Genomic DNA, 16277 nt, shown 5'->3' with positions numbered 1-16277 from the left:
GCTTTCCCTATACTCTGCTCTCAACACTCCCCACACTACCACTAAAAACACTCACACTACGCAACTCTCTCCATGCTGCTACAGAACACGTGACTGGAACTACTTTGGAAAATATGTTTAATCATCTCATTAGTTTGCATACCTGGAAAACTGTCTTTGGAATTAAAACAGCAGCAACAGCAACAAAAACCCCAACATTTGGATCAAGGCAGCGTTCTCAAACTTTGGTCACAACTTACTAAATGAGTGCCAGGCCCAATCCCCACCTTTCGACTCTAGACTGCCTTTGTAATGGGCTTCCAGATGCTGCTGCTGAGGACCAGTTAGAGAAACTGGACATTTGTTCACCATTCTTAATACAAAGGGAGAATTTAAAGCAGTTTATTCTAACGGCGTTGTGTGAATACATAAGACACGCCATGTATTTGAAATAGTGGCAAAGGCTCACTGACTGCACTTTAACGACAGTAACAAAACCCTCCCATCTACTTCCCTTTTCATTTTCAAAATCTAGGTTTTCTTACCTGAGGAATATTAATTCCTTTTCTAATCTGCTCCTGCTCCCACCGGCTGAGCTCTTCGTCTTGTTCTCCAGTTACTAAAGCATCATCGTCACTCCCCTCAATACCTGCAACCGTAACAAAAGATATTAACATCCAACAGCAAGAAGGAAAAGATCCTATCCCTATCCCGTTCACAAGAACTCAGCACAAGTGCTAATCTTGCTAACACATCCATTTTGATCTGACACTTCTGACCCTGTCTGTTTCAATGACGGTACCTTTCTTTAAAGGGAAAGCAGTATTTAATGTTATGCTTACAATCTTTGGTTTCTTAAACTCAACAGCAACTCTACAAAGGGAAGCACAAAACCAACGGCTTAATAATACTTAAAAGAATTATATAAATTTACAGACGAGCACTTAAGACAATACTGGTTACCCAAGAAATGCTGAAAAATTATAAGCTACAGAACATACTTATTCTCGAGCAAGAACAATCCTCTAAGGCAAGGAAAGCTAAAACGCAACTGTGACAGTCTCGCCAGGTTTAAAGGCAAAGCAGCGCTTGCTATCAGATTTCTTCAAGTTACCTATTTCTTCGGCAATCTTCTGTCTCTGTGACTTTTCTTTCACAGAAAAAACTATCCGGCGTTTCTCGTCATCATCCTCATCATCGCTGGCATCGTTCTCATCCTCTCGGACAAGGCGGCCTTTACCAGGCTCATTATCATGAGGAGTGAAATCTCCCAGTTCCCGGGCCATCTGGCGCTTTTTTCTTGCAGCATGTATGAAAGCTGCATCTGGAATTTCTCCTGGAAACAAAGGTCAAGAAACGTAAAACACAGCAGTACCTGGGTAGGAAGCTTATTTTCTTAAAAAGAGAAAGAGTAAACCCAAGTCAGTCTTGTCAGCACAAAGACTAACTCTGACTGCTCCTGGTGCCTCTTCCTAAAGCCTACATGCAGTCCGACTGATGAGATAGTGAACGGGCTCAGTCAGTTTCCCCAGGCCCCAGAGGATCTTAGTTTATAAACTCAAGTGGTATTCGTCACAATTTACATTTGACTGCTTAAAGCACTAATTTAAAAACTGATTAGCTAGTGTACAGATTTGCAAATTATTTCCAAAATTAAAAAAAACTGGATTTTTTTTATTTTGATATAAAGGGAAATCATACTTCTTTGAGGGAAAAAGACTTTGTAATAAAAGAATCTTTTGTACCTCCTCTTGGCCTTTTAAGTTTTTTTTTTTAACTGATTTTTATGAGCACTACATTTTTCTCTGCTCCCCTCCCCGCTTCAGTCCTCCCCCAAGGTCCCAATTTACTCAGGACATCTTGTCTTTTTCTATATTTCCAAAATTTTTGCAATTTATTAAAGTAATAGCAATTAGTTATATCTTTTGTAGAAGTTATAAAAAGAGTTAGTCTTTTCTGATGGAGGGGTGGAAAAGAAACCAACTGAGAAAAAAAAAGTTTCAGGCATTTGTTGCCCTTGAGGAGGGGCTGGAGAGATGGCTGCTCGCCAGAAGCCCCAGTTTGGGTCCTGTGCCCACATCAGGTGGCTAACAACCACTCTCTGGCCTCCTCAGGTGCCTGTCTGTACTCAGCACGAACAGACCCATACACAGATACACATATATACACACAATTTTTAAAGTATGTTTTAAGTAATAATAAACTTGGAGAAACTGGAGAACTTCAGTTTTATTTTCTACATTTACAAAGAGCGAGCCTGCCTTTAAAAGGTGCTCTAATTAGAAACACGTTTACTTAACTCTGCTCCTACTGTAGTTATCCTGAGGGCTGACACACACCTGGACGAAGAACATTCAAAGACGACAAAGCATTTGAGAAGGCGCCCCCCGCCTTGGGCTTCTCCTCCTCCTTCTCGCTCTCCATGTCCATCTCATCCTCACCATGGTCACCGACGAGAACTCCGTCTTCTTGGTTTGCGTCCTTAACATGGCACGCTTTGTCCAGAGGCTGCTCATCTGAAATTTTAAAAAGAGATTGAAATTTATTGGAAACAAAAGCTCATAAACTATCAAGGCACTTTTTATTAAATCATGAGCTCAAATCCACTAAAACTTACATTATTTCTAGTACTTAAGAACTTCAGGCATGAATATGAACTAGCACAGTAGGCGTGTGGGTAAGGGTAATACAATATGAGAAAACAGGGATACAATACATTTTAGTTAATTCTTTGAGAAATTTATCAAAATTTGTAAGTATCTTTCTCTAAAATCTCACTGGCAATGGTTTTAGAATTTAATTTTATTATTCTTATGTGCAGGTGTGTGTGTGGATGTGGGTATGTACAAATGGGTGCAAGAGACCTCAGAGGCCAGGGGCTTTGAATCCCCTAGAGATGAAGTTATACACTGTTTTCAGCCACCCCATGTAGGTGCTAGAAACTGAACCCAGGGCCTCTGCAGAGCAGTCAGAGCTCTTAGCTGCTGAGCCTTCCCTCCAGTGCCTGCTCACACTTCATCCCATTTTCCACTTTACACCGGTTCCTCCCTGAACACAATACCCATTCAAGACAGTTTTCTGTTGAGAACAAAGTCTTTGATGGTTAAGAGTGACTGTATAAATATGACTTTTACGTCTAGAAGAGACCCCGACAATTACACTTACACTGTACAAACCTGACCCAACTGTCACAACTCAATGTTAAAGACTATGCCACAAAGTATAGAAAACTTGATAGTTTCGAAAGCCCAGAATTGAAACAGAAACAAATTAGAAACTACATTGACACTAAGAATAATGACATGGAAAGCAGGGGGGAAGCTATGGAATGGACAGAGTCCAGGAGTTACCAGTTCCAGCCTAATCTGAAGGCTGATTTAAGACTCCATTCCCACAACGGCTTCATCTTTGTGATAAACTGCCCTGGTTTCTAATACTTAGAACTAACATAATCTCTACCACTTGTTCCAGGCAAAATCAAGAAAATCCCATTGTTTTGACCTTGATACTGCTCATTCCAGGAGTAATGGGCACAGATTAAAGAGCAGTGCACCACTTTACTCTGCAAGCTTGCTCTTCCGGACTTGGAAGCGCGCCGTTTTCAGTGTGCTGCGGGACCTTGTTAGCCACTTCACCCAAGTGCAGCCTGAGGCCCAAGACTTCAATTACATGGTTAGATAAAGTACCTTTTATTTAAAAATTTATTTTGATATTCATTTTTTATGTGTGTGGGCACATGGCTCCACCGTGTACATACAGAGGTCAGGGACAACCAGCAGGAGTCAATGTTTTCCTTCTACTGTGGGTTTCTAGGGACTGAACTAAGGCTGGCCACGCTTGGCAACAAGCCCCTTTATCCACCGAACCAACTTGAGCTCTGATTTGTCTATTCCCTTCTCCTCCAAGTCCAATGGCTTCTCTGACTAAAATCAGATCTGATGCACTCAAATCATGTAAGATTCTATGGATGTGTAAATATTTGTGTGTCACTTTAGTGATTTATTACTGTGGTAAATAGTACAGAACTTGAAAATACCATATGAAGATAGCTCAGCAGATAAAGGAGTCCTTCGATCCTGATGAGCTGAGTTTCATCCTCACCACTCATATGGAAGGAGAGAACTGACTTCCTGAAAGCTATCCTCTGACCGCCACATGCACCTTGTGGCATGCATTGCACATACATTCCAAATAATTTTAATTTAAAAGATTTTTCAAAGTGTAAAAATACTTTTCAAAGTGTATAAATACTTTTCAAAGTGTATAAATTTCAATAGTTTAGTATTAAGCACACTCACGACACTGTAACCATCACTAATACTCATTCCCATTACTCTTCACATACTGTTAAACTGAAAATACACACCTGTGTGAGAGTCAACACCAGTCTACGTGCATAGTCTAGTCCCTGGAAGCCTTCATTCTAACAGTGGTCTTTGACTTTTTGGGGGGGGGGGGGGGTTCTAGACAAGGGTTCTCTGTGTAAGAGCCCTGGTTGTCCGGAAATAGCTAGCTCTTGTAGACTAGGCTGGCCTCGAACTCACAAGAGATCTGCCTGTTTCTACCTTCAGAGTGCTGGGATTAAAGGAGTGTGCCACCACTGGCAGGCTCGGTCTTTAACTGAAATCACACTGCATCCATTGGCAATTAGTTGCTTTGGTATACTGTCCCCACATTTATTCAATGATAGTCTGTGTCAGACTTTGTTTCCCAAGCTTCAGTATCCCACTGCATGTATACACACACACACACACACACACACACACACACACACACACACACACACACGGCGGACGATTGCTGTTCCACGTGCTTCTGTTGTGAATACCATGAATACGGGCACACAAATCCCACTTCAGGAACTTGGTTTTCTTTTCAGCGGGTGTTACACGTGGCACTCCTTAATCTTCTACTTTATTCATATTCCTCTGTCTAGCTCCTGGCAGCAACTATCCCAGCATTAATTCTGACCAAGGACTTTCAAATCAAATCAACTATATATGTTATTTACCTTCCTCACCAACAGCGCATAAATATTCCACTTTCTTTGTATTATCAACATTTGCTATTTCCTGAGGGGTTTTCCCTTTTCTTTTTTTAAAAACAGGCATCTTAATGGGTGCACAGGGGGAAACAAACCCCAGTTGGTTCTCAGCTAAAAGGTACTATATTTATAGTATACATACAGCTTTTGTGTATGCATATATATGGGGGGGAGAACTGGTTTAGTAAATGCACCTATGTATTTTTTTTATTTCAGTACTACACTTCAAATTTATGTATATACATTGAGTTCTATGATGGACAAATTCAGGTAGGGAGAGCAGAAAAATAAGTGGCAAATAAAGTTGAACAAGTAAAATTTGTTAATGTAGATACCATCTCCAAACAACACAGTTAAAATTTGTCTTCAGGGAATCTCTGTGCATTTCAAGAGTCCACTAAGCTCATCTGTACTAGATTGTGACCGAAAATATTACAAGGGCAAAGCACGGTGACAGCACTTTTGTTAGAGGCTATGTTTTCCTTTTAGCAATTCTCTCTCCCCAGCAATGCTAAATTAACATAGTTTAGGCCTCCACCTATGAAGCTGAGGGTAGGGCTCAGTTATTATTTGTGTGCAGGAAGCCCTATGTTTGCTCCCCAGGACTGCATGAACCGGGCACTGTGGCCCATGTTTGAAAGGAGAAGCAAGAAGAACAAAACTCAAGGTTACCCTTGCCTATGTAGGTTTGAGGCCAGCTGGGGCCGGGAGAATGTGAAAGCCCGTCTGAACACACTCCATTGAATACTATAAAACCAAGGCTTATGTTCATGCTGCCATTGTCTGAAGTTAATTCATCTTTATCTACCTAAGTACTTAGAGGAACAGAGTTCTAGATGACGAGTCAACAAAAGCTTCCAGGACTGTCATCTCAGTAACAGCAGTGATAGCATGTGACACATCCCAGCACAGACTCTACCTCCAAAGAGAACACTAAATTCCCCGATGAGTAAGTTTCACAACTTGGAGAGGGTAGAAGACCGAAGATCACAAAAGATGGCATTAAAAACTTCATATTTACTTCAATTCTGAGACCAACAGTACGTGGTAAACACACCGCCAGGCCTTCCTTATTTTCCACTCTGTGACCCTCTGAGCACGACTCCACCACACATGACGGCTCTCAACAACTACGGGGGAACATGCAGCAGTTTCCAAGACGTGAGAATAGGAAGTTCTCCTAAAAATACTCTCCTCAACCGCCTTCCCTGTACCAGAACATAACCTACAACAGTTCTCACTTTATTTTGGGTGCTTTTTCTAACAGCAAAAGCATACAGAAAGTATACCTATTTTCCCTAGGAATAGTTCTCAAATAAGCCACATCTCCCACACCCACAGCAGCCACTACTTTTTTGTTTGTTTTTTGGTTTTGATTTTCTAAGACAAGGTTTCTCTGTGTAGCCCTGGCTGTACTGGAACTCACTCTATAGACCAGGCTAGCCTCGAACTTAGAGATCCACCTGCCTCTGTCTCCTAAGTGCTGGGATTAAAGGTGTGAGCCCCCACCACCATCCAGCAACAGCGACCACTTTGAACCCACTACCAATTTCCCAGAGCCAGGCAAAGTAGTATCATTTAGTCAACTTACTAGCGGCACTATGGGATGGGTCAGAGCTGGCCACTGAGTCCCAACTGTTCCAGGCCTCAGTCTCTCCTCAGGTGAAGCCTGGTAAGCTTTCTCAGGCTACCACAGTGTCGTATCGTGGCTACCAACTACAGCTCCACACCCTTACTGCACTTCAGTTACCCTTTGCCATGCGCCAACAGCGCGGCCTTCACACACAGACCCCAAACTACTTACTCGTCGAATGGACTTGCTCTCCATCCTTGCTGGTACTCAGATCCTCTCTTCTAGCTGGGGAACTCTAGTCACTAACTACCCAGCTCCCTGTCCTTCCCGAAACATAGGACAATTATTTTTTAGCCGATTCACTTTGCTAATACTTCTGCTGGATAATATTGCATTCATGCTACATTACATTGTCTCCACAACTCCACTGTACATCTGACATATTCTTATTCATGGCATACCTGTAGCTGAGAACATAGGAAACACTTCCTCTAATTGTACAGAATAAAGATTTCTCTGAAGCATCTGCACAAGAGTAACTTAGATTATAATGACTACACACAACCATACAAAAGAACTGCTTGAAGCATTTTATTTAAGCTTTGGGCCAGGCTTATTGGTAGAATGTCTGCCTCCAGCAAGAAAGGATGGGAAGGTGAGGGAAAGCAGATTCCAACTGGGTGTCGAGAGGACAAAGTACCTGGTCTTGTGTTAGACATAGCTGCTGAGAGCTGGTATTGCACATTACCCTACGGGATTCGTGAAAGTCCTGTCAGAGTTACATCTACAGTGGAAATGCTACCAAAGGAATTCAAAGGTTGTCTCTGTAAAATAGCAGTACAGGAACTTTGAGTTAAGGCCGTCTCTAGGGCTGACACGGGAAATCTTTCTCCCTTCTTCATACAGCAGCCTCTACACTAGCAAGGATACAGGAGCCAATAGTCTACTTAACAAAGGGTGTGAAACCAGAGACAGAACAGCACTGCAACTTCACGGAGACACTGGGCAGCAGGACACACTCGCCATGCAGACTGCAAAGCACTGTGGAAAAGAGACGATTATTCAGTACTTACTGTCAACTGCTGTGCTGAGTTCTGTCTTGATCTTTGATTTTTCAAGATCTTCTTTGTACTCTTTCTTAAGCAATTTAACTATCTTTTTGCTGTAACTTGACTTCTTTACTTTAAAAACTTCTTCGTTTTCTTAAAAAAGAAATGAAATGAAGTCTGAAGCAAACAAACTCAGAAAATGTTTTCCCTTCCCCATATTTTCACACGCTTGAGTTCTCCCAAATACATTTTCACATGCAAAAATCACTAAGGCATTTAAAATTTATTTCAATCTATCATAGCCTCCAAAATGGATACTGCCAATCTTGGTGGTGCATGCCTTTAATCCCAGCTGTGGGGAGGCAGAGGCAGAGAGATCTCTGAGTTGAAGGCCAGCATGGTCTACAATGTGAGTTCCAGGGCAGCCAGAACTATAAAGAGACCCCATCTCAAAAAAAAAAAAATCAAAAACAAAAAACTGGCATCACTCCCAGAAACTAAATGAAAATTTGAAAACTTTAATGGGTAGCCCGAGGAACTTCACAAAAATCTGTTAATTTTTGGCTTATTTCATCTATCCCAGTCAGAGAAAAATTCAGAATGTTTCCTTAAAATATTAAATCAAAAAAGCTGAAATAATATACTCCAAATTACAAGGTTCTCCAGAGTCTAAGTAGCTCTTATCACAACGAGTTATTTCAAGAATATGCCTAAGTATACCATTTCGCAAAACTGATTTTGAGTCATTTATTCCTAACTTTTTATTTGAAAATTCAAGTCAAAAACAAAAACTTCACCAAACCGCAGATTTACCATCAAAGTCGGCCTGCACCTCCGGTTCAAACAGAACAGCAGGAAGGCCAAAGACAAGCATTGCATCTTTCTAAAAACACGGAAGTATTTCAGAGTCATGACTCAAAACTCATCTCATTTTTCATAACATGATATTGGGGTGCAGGGAAAATTAACACTCAGAAATGTAAGCCCCCTGCGGACTGATTTCTCTTCTGCTCCAAGAGCCAGGGCTAGCGCGGCCATCTGCTCCGCCCATTTACTTCAACCCAGAGACCAAGACTAACGACAGGGGACTGATTGGCTCAAGGTCACTCGGAATCAGGGCTGGACTCCACCTCCGTCCCCAGCCCCAGCTTGGTCCACGTCTTTAACAACTCGACCTTCTTGATCAAGGATGCCGAAACCGAGGGGCGAACCAGCCGCAGGTCTAGAGGCCTGCAGAGCAATAGGGGCAGGAGGCCGGCGAGAGGCTCGTGGCGTCTGAAACTCGCGAAGCAGGGAGGAGGCGGGCCGGGGAGCACTGGGCCTTCTTCACCTGCACTCACGGAGGCTGAGCGGATCTGACAGCCCGGAAAGGGGCACGCACTGGCCGGCGTCGCCTCGGGTGGCGGCAGCGCGGGAACACTGCCCCAGGCCGAGCAGAAGGCCGGGGGCGGAGAAAGGGGCGCGGCGGCGGCGGGGCGAGCCCGGGCTCGGGGGCCCACGAGGGCCTGGCGGGGGCTTACCTTCCTCCTCGTCCTGGAAGCTCAGCAGGCTGGCCCTGGGAACCTCTTTGTTCTCACGAGGCCTCTTGCGCTGCTTTAGCCCGTTGCCGGGCTCCGCGCCGCCGGGGATACCGCCCCCGGTCTCAGAGCCGAGGCCCGGGGCGTGAGTGGTGGGCGGCGGAGGCGGGCCCGGGCCCAGCAGCGACTCCCCCGCGGGGGCCCGATCGCCACCGCCGGGGCCCGGCTCTTCGCCCGAGGCCGGTGGCGGCAGCAACGGCGGCGGCTCCTGCTCCTCATCACGCTCCCGGTCCTCCTCCTCCGAGTCGTTCCGCTTGCGCACGTTCACCCGCCGGGCCTTTCGGAACATCCCAGCCGCCCGGCACCGCGTCTCCGCACCAGCTCGCAGACCGGGAGGACTAGAGAGCGCGGAGATCGCGACGACGCACGCGCACTCGCCGCAGCTCCGGCCGGGTCGGCGCGGCGCTCGCCTGCGACCACGCACTGCCGAGTGCGCATGCGCCCTCCTCGCGCCCCGCCCAGCCGGGCAGGGTTTCTCCGCACTGCCCTCTGGCGGCCCGGAGGACTGTGGGGGGCACGGAACCCGCCGGCTCCCGGGTTGTTCCACAGGTCACAAAGAGGACGATCGAGACGAGCGGAAAGAGTATAGTCCGTCGCCTCCCAGGATGTTGCTGCAATGCGTCTTCCGCGCTAACGCGAAGCCTGTGCGTAAGGAAACCTCTCCCACGGCACGAGCAGGGTAAACAGAGGCCCGAGGCCCGGGCGGGGCGAAGAGGGGGTGGGAGGAGCCAGCTAACTTGGGTTTGGGAAGGGAAAGTGCGTTCCTATTCCTCCTAATAACGAGAGGTGATGCTACTATATCATCAATAAATCTATTCATACTCCCTGTTTCTGCAGTTTATGGCAACGTAACACTTCCAAAGACATAGTATAACATCCTCCAGGGCGAGGTTAAAGTGGTAGAGAGAACCTGTCTCAAAAAGGGGAAGAGGATCGAAGAAAAAGAGGAAAGAGAGGAGAGAGAGAGAGAGATTGAGAGAGGCTGGCAGTGGTGGCACATGCCTTTAATCTTGGATGCAGAGGCAAGTAGATGTCCAAGTTCGAGGCCAGCCTGCTCTACACAGCGTGGTCCAGGACAGCCAGGGCTACACAGTGAAAACCTGTCTTGAAAAACAACCAACCAACAAACAACTCCCTCCCCCAAAAGCCCCAGAGTGAATTTGGAAACAAATGTTTGGTAGTTTGAATGTAATTGACCCCCATAATCTCATAAGGAGGGGCACTATTAGGTAGAGCTTTTTTGAGTGGGTTTGGCCTTGTTGGAGGAAGTATGTCCTCCAGCATATGGGTGGGCTTTAAGGTTCCCTATGATCAACATACCACCAGTGTCTCAGTTGATTTCCTGTTGCCTGTAAGACATGGGATTACTAGCTTCCTCTCCAGCACCATGTCTGTCTGTATGCCACCGTGCTCCCCATGGTGATGATAATGGGCTGAAACTGTAAGCCAGCCACCCCAACTAAATGTTTTCCTTTTTAAGAGTTGCCATGGTCATGGTGTGCACAGCAATAAAAACCCTAAGACAAAATGGAAGGAAAATTTGACTTTTTCTTTTTAAGACTGTCACAGAGAAAAAGTGAACCTTGGAAGCCTTGAGGCCTGAAGTTGAGCTAACACACCTTTCCTTTCTGTCACCAACCTTGAGTCTTATCTTTCCCACGGTCACAGACATCCTGGGAGGAGTGTCTGTGATTCATTTACACGGTTCAGAACCCAAAAGGCAGGGCAAGAGAGGCAGCTCTGCAGTTTGGAGTCGGAGAAGGAGAACCCGCTGCAGTTCTCGCACCCGCTGCAGTTCTCGCACCCGCTGCAGTTCTCGCACCCGCGGGAGCGCGCACATCCCTTTAACTCCGGTCTGATGCCTTCTGGTCTCTGCATGCATGTGGTGCCCAGCAGGGTATATCATCCTGCATGCAGGCTAAAAGCACTTCGGTTGCACACCATCTGTGTTAAAGGGGCGATGAATTTAAAGCATGCACACTAGGGGCCAAAGAGATAGCTCAGCAGTCGAGAGCTCTTTGCTGCTTTTGTGGAAGACCTGGGTTTGGTTAACATGGCACCTTACAGCTGTGAATAACTCAAGTTCTGGGGATCCTAGACCCTTCCTGGCCTCTTGGAGTGCCAGGCACACACATAGTTCACATACAAACATGAAGGCAGACATACATAACATACATAATAAAACAAAATCATTAAAATATGTATACTTATTTGGAAGTAATCCCAGTACTGGGAAGTGGAGGCGGGAAAATTAGAAGTTCATGATCATCTATCCTCCAGTTGAAGGCCAACCTGAGATACGTGGAAACCTGGCTTTTGTTTGTTTGTTAGTTTGTTTTTTGAGAGTATTTTTTTTTTTTGTGTTTCCCTGTCTGTCCTGCAACTCGCTCTGTAGCCCAGGTTGGCCTCCAACTCACAGATCTGTCTCTGCCTCCCAAGTTCTGGGGTTAAATGTGTGTGTCCACCACTTCTGGGCTGAAAACATGTCTTAAAAAAGAAAAATGAAGCAAAAAAAGAAAAGAAAAGAAAAATCCCAAACCTCAAACTGTGGGGCTTGGGCTTGTGGGGTATTTTAAAAGAGAACCAAGTATCTCTGAGAAACATCACCTCACTGTCCTTGTTAAAAGAAATGCAGAGAGAGGCTTTCTCTGAAGTTCCCCTTTCAGCCTGAAGGTAGAGTTCCCCAAAGTTCCACAACTGTATGAGTCCCCTCCCTGGGAGTCTCATCAGCTGGGGAATGCTGACAGCAGTGGAGAGGCTGAGGGGTGCCATGGCAGATGGGTCCCGTCACCTGTCCTTCAGATGGCTACTCCGACGTGACTTACCTGGGTGACAAGGTACCCATTCTTCACCATACTGTTGCCTCCTCCCCCCAGAAATTTCATCACACCTATCTCCCCCAAATCCTTAATTCTTGTTCCTCTGTAGTCAACTGTGTTCTCCTTCTCTGAGTCTCACATGTCGTGGGACACGTGTGTATGTGCGTGCAAGCGTCCTCCCCATCGTTCTGTGCCTCTATGTAGTTCACACAGTTCCTGAAATTTCTGAGAGTAGAAATCTCCCTCCTTGTCCTGTAATGCTCAGCACTACCCTGGAGAGCTTTGACCAGGCGTCACATCTGAAGGTTATCCCAGATTAGAACTGCCACGGCTCCTGGCAGCGCTTTTTAGTTTTGCTCATGTGCCCTGTGCAGAAATTGTGTGGTCTGTACTTGTACCAGCAAACATGGCTCTATCTTTTGGCCTACACCATGCCCTCCAATTTTCAATGAGTTCTAAGTTCCACAATGAGGTAGAAGGTCCCACTTCTACCATAGTTTGGTTCTCCTATAGTTTGGTCCTCTTCTCCTGTTCTCTGGTTAGACTTGAGGTCTGCCCTCTTAGGACCCAGATGTGCAGTTACAAGCATCCTTTCCAGCCCCTTTTCTCAGTGATCGGAAAGAATTGGTATCACATGACTTCTACTCTACTCCTATTGCTCTGGGCTCTCATGTTCTGGCTTTTCAGCATTGGTGAAGTCCTGGTCACAGCATCCTTGGTGAAACTGAACCCCTGTTTTCAATTACAAAAGGTTCAAATTCTGCCTGGTCAGCCTTCAGACACCTGCACCCTGAGACAGATTTGCAGTAAAATAAAGGCAGTAAAGGTAAGGCCTAGACACAGGATATGGGCAAGGACACTTGCCTACCATTTGCAAGGGCCTGTTTGATTCCCCAGAACTTCGAGAAAGCACGGACTGTGTTGCACTATCATCCTGAAGCTTTAAAAGGACATATTGTAAAACTGTTGATTAGATGTGAATAGAAGGGAAAACACCTGCCGTTTTAAATATTAAAGATAAAGAAGATGTTTGTAAGTTTACCGTTCTACCTATTAAGGTGGTAAAACTGGCAGAGTTAGGCACTAAGTGTTACCTTGCTGCCTGAGTCGGCCTAAGTCCCTCTCTCCAGTCTTCACTGACCTAGTGGGCAGTAAGTTCTGAAAACCGAATAGCTGATTGGATTAATTGTCTGCTGGCTGCTAGACCAAACAACAGAAAGGAAATATTTGAAAAAGCCCTAGGTGCTTTGAGTATTCGGTCAACTAATGTGCTTATTAACACTACGTAACTATACCATCACGTTGTTTCTATAGAATTGCTACATCAACTGTTTTCTTTAAAATAATGTCAATTTGTTGTGTCCCCCCCCCCCAAATCCTAACTTCACATGAATTAATTGACTCAGAAATTCTGACAAAATAGTCAAGTCAGTTTGACTTGCTGACTCAGTCTTAGCTCCTGGAGTTGGAGACCAGTTTTTACCAAATGTAAACCTTTGAATCTCTTAAAAAATACTCCTGTTTCTGTAAAGGAGCATAATGTTCATTGGTGAACAAAATATCCTATGAGATTGTGTATTTATTTCTCCTCAGGTGAGAAACTTCATTTCTCCTATCAATGCTGCTGCTGTGTGTGTGTTTTCATGCTCTTACTTGGCAAACAAAGGTAGCAAAAGCTACGAGTCCTTCCTCACTTCTACATGGTTTTTATTTTTATTTGCTAGGTAAACTCTAATATTCTAGAAACTGATGACACAGAAGATTTTCTTTTTTTAAAGTATAACTCTGGAAATCTTAATAATTCTAATCTAGAATAAAATGAAATGTAGTCAATTGTATTTAATTAAATGCCTTCAGCTCTTATTTCACTGAAAACATTTTTTATTCATTTAAAATGTAAGTTTTGGGGGATAGGAGACTTTTAAGACTTTATTTTTTTTCAGTTATGTCTCTGTTTGTGGGTCGTGCACATTAGTGCAGGGCATGTGGAGTCTAGTAGAGGGCACCAGATCTCCGGGAGCTGGAGCTACAGGGGAGTGTGAGCCACCCAGTATGGCTGCTAAGATCAAATTCTAGTCCTACAGAAGCAGTAAGTCCTCTAACCCCCAAACCACCTCTCCAGCTCCACAAGAGATTACTTTCATTCAATGCTGTCTTCATAGAAGCTAAAACATTTGACTTGGTAGGCATCTGGCATACATTCTGTTTACCTGGTGACAATGTTTTACTTTATGTTAATTAAATAATTACCAGATCTTAGACAGTTTTAATACCAAAACATCCTATCAGTGTATTTGTTATAAGCTATTGAAATTAATAAGTTCTTAAGATAGTTAGTAGACTGCTTCCCTTCACCTCTGGGAGCTTCCCCCTCTAAGGAGAAGTAATGCAGATGGCAGAAAGACCGGCCACATTGTCCTCATTGGGAAAGCGTAGTTGACATTGCCCTGACCGACCCAGGTCAGGTTTCCCCAGGATTTCCCATGTGAAACAGAGTCGGTGGTTGGGACTGCAGTGAACTCAGAAGCCATAGGACATCTGTAAATTACCATGTGTGATGCTTATTCTTGGTTGTCAACTTGACTATTTCTGGAATGAACAACAATCCAGAAATTGAGGGCACCTTGAGAGATTGTCTGTTTGGTTTGAAGTGGGTGAATCCACTTATAGTCCAGACCTTTGAGGTCAGAAGATTCATACCTTTGATCAGGATCATGAGGCAGGAGGATGTACCATTACTATGGACCACACCTCTGCTGGAAGTCTATATCAGGACATGGAAGAAGGAAGCTGTGCTCTTTGCTGCTTGCCCTCGCCTTGCCAGCACATCCATTTCTTCACGGCGTTGGAGCCTGCTTCTTTGGGATTCCAGCATACACAGACCAGCTGAGACATCCAGCCTTGGAGGACTGAGCAACTGCTGGGTTCCTGGACTTTACATTCACAACTATCCATTGTTGGGCTGCAGCAGTAAGTCACTTCAATAAATTATATATGTGTATATCTGTATATGTGTGTGTGTGTGTATATATATATATATATATATATATATATATATATATGGAGAGAGTGATTGATTGATTGATTCATTCTGTAAGTTCTGTGACTCTTCGAGAACCCTGATACACCTTGGAAACTCAAGAGCCAGGAAGACCAACTAGTGTAGCAAATCAGGTAGAGAGCACAGGGTCGCTGCTCTCGGACTCCATGGAGTTGGATGAATTGTAGGTGCCCCGGAACCCTTATTAATTAGTCCTTTTTTGTTTTGTGGTTGTTGTTAACATTTCATTTTGGTGTGTGAATTTATTTAGAATGTATCAAATTTTTAAAAAAAACTTAGAACCCCAGCAGAAGCAGGTGACTCTCTGTGAGTTCCAGGCCAGTATGGTCCAGAGAATGAATTCTGACTGAATTTCAAGACCCTGTCCCAAACAACAAACACACCAACCTTAGAACCAAAAGATTCTAACAAAATAAGTCAGTCTTTAAATTTTTATGTTATTTTTGACTCTTCAATTATAAAAAATCTTTTAAAAGTTTTTTAACTTAATCGTATTTCAGCTATGCCTTTTGTTCAGCTAAAACTGCTTTGAGATATGCAACTGTTGCAAGCAACCTGTGCAGAGACAAGTGCTCCATCCACAGCACATGGCAGGCCTAACAAAGAATACTGACAAATTCCTAGGCTTAGTGTGTGGGACTGGCCTGTGTGAGGTCCTAAATTCAGTCCCACTCCCCCTCAATTCTAAATTACTTGCTTTAAACTCTATTAAAATTTAGCCACTGATTCTAATTTAGTGAAATAATATTTTTTTCATCAAGTCATTAATAATGACCCAATCTAGATTATAAAGATCTAGAGAGGGATGTCTTTGTCATTAAAAAAAAATTAACACAGGTACCAATGGCCATGAAGTATTTTTATTGTTAGAAAGTGTTTAAGGATTTCCAGAATGAAGACAGGGCGTTGTCTTGCATGACAATTAGCAGTAGCTCCAGAGCGCCGTCTCCTGAAGCCCTTCTGAACGTGTCGTACAAAATGAGCATTGACAGTACTTTATCCAAGTTATTGTCTCATGCTGTAGAGATTTGCATTGGTATAGATCTTGGTTTATTGATACAAATTTAAGGTATCTATATGATACCTTATTTATTGATTTAAATTTTGTATCTATATGAGAACCTTATTTTCTCACCACCTCTAACCATTAGATACAAGAATTTGGCAAAAATCAA

The 16277-nt window shown here is 44.1% G+C and overlaps 1 protein-coding gene across 1 annotated transcript in view; it reads right to left on the bottom strand.

Moving 5' to 3' along the window:
* Positions 1 to 9615, bottom strand: part of Paxbp1 (PAX3 and PAX7 binding protein 1) — a 30619-nt gene extending 21004 nt beyond the window's left edge. The window contains exons 1-5 of the mRNA XM_085685769.2: positions 9166 to 9615; positions 7670 to 7798; positions 2319 to 2495; positions 1094 to 1315; positions 525 to 628 (exon numbers count right to left, since the gene is read on the bottom strand). Coding sequence (XP_085541895.1) covers positions 525 to 628; positions 1094 to 1315; positions 2319 to 2495; positions 7670 to 7798; positions 9166 to 9511 — 978 coding nt within the window. The 5' untranslated portion in view covers positions 9512 to 9615. The remainder of the gene's footprint in view (positions 1 to 524; positions 629 to 1093; positions 1316 to 2318; positions 2496 to 7669; positions 7799 to 9165) is intronic.
* Positions 9616 to 16277: the final 6662 nt, after the last annotated feature.

This window comes from Myodes glareolus, chromosome 2 (genome assembly GCF_982192425.1).
Source record: "Myodes glareolus chromosome 2, mMyoGla1.1, whole genome shotgun sequence".
NCBI lineage: Eukaryota > Metazoa > Chordata > Mammalia > Rodentia > Cricetidae > Myodes > Myodes glareolus.
The sequence above is the reverse complement of the archived record's forward strand: the minus strand, read 5'-3'. Positions and strand labels throughout refer to the sequence as shown.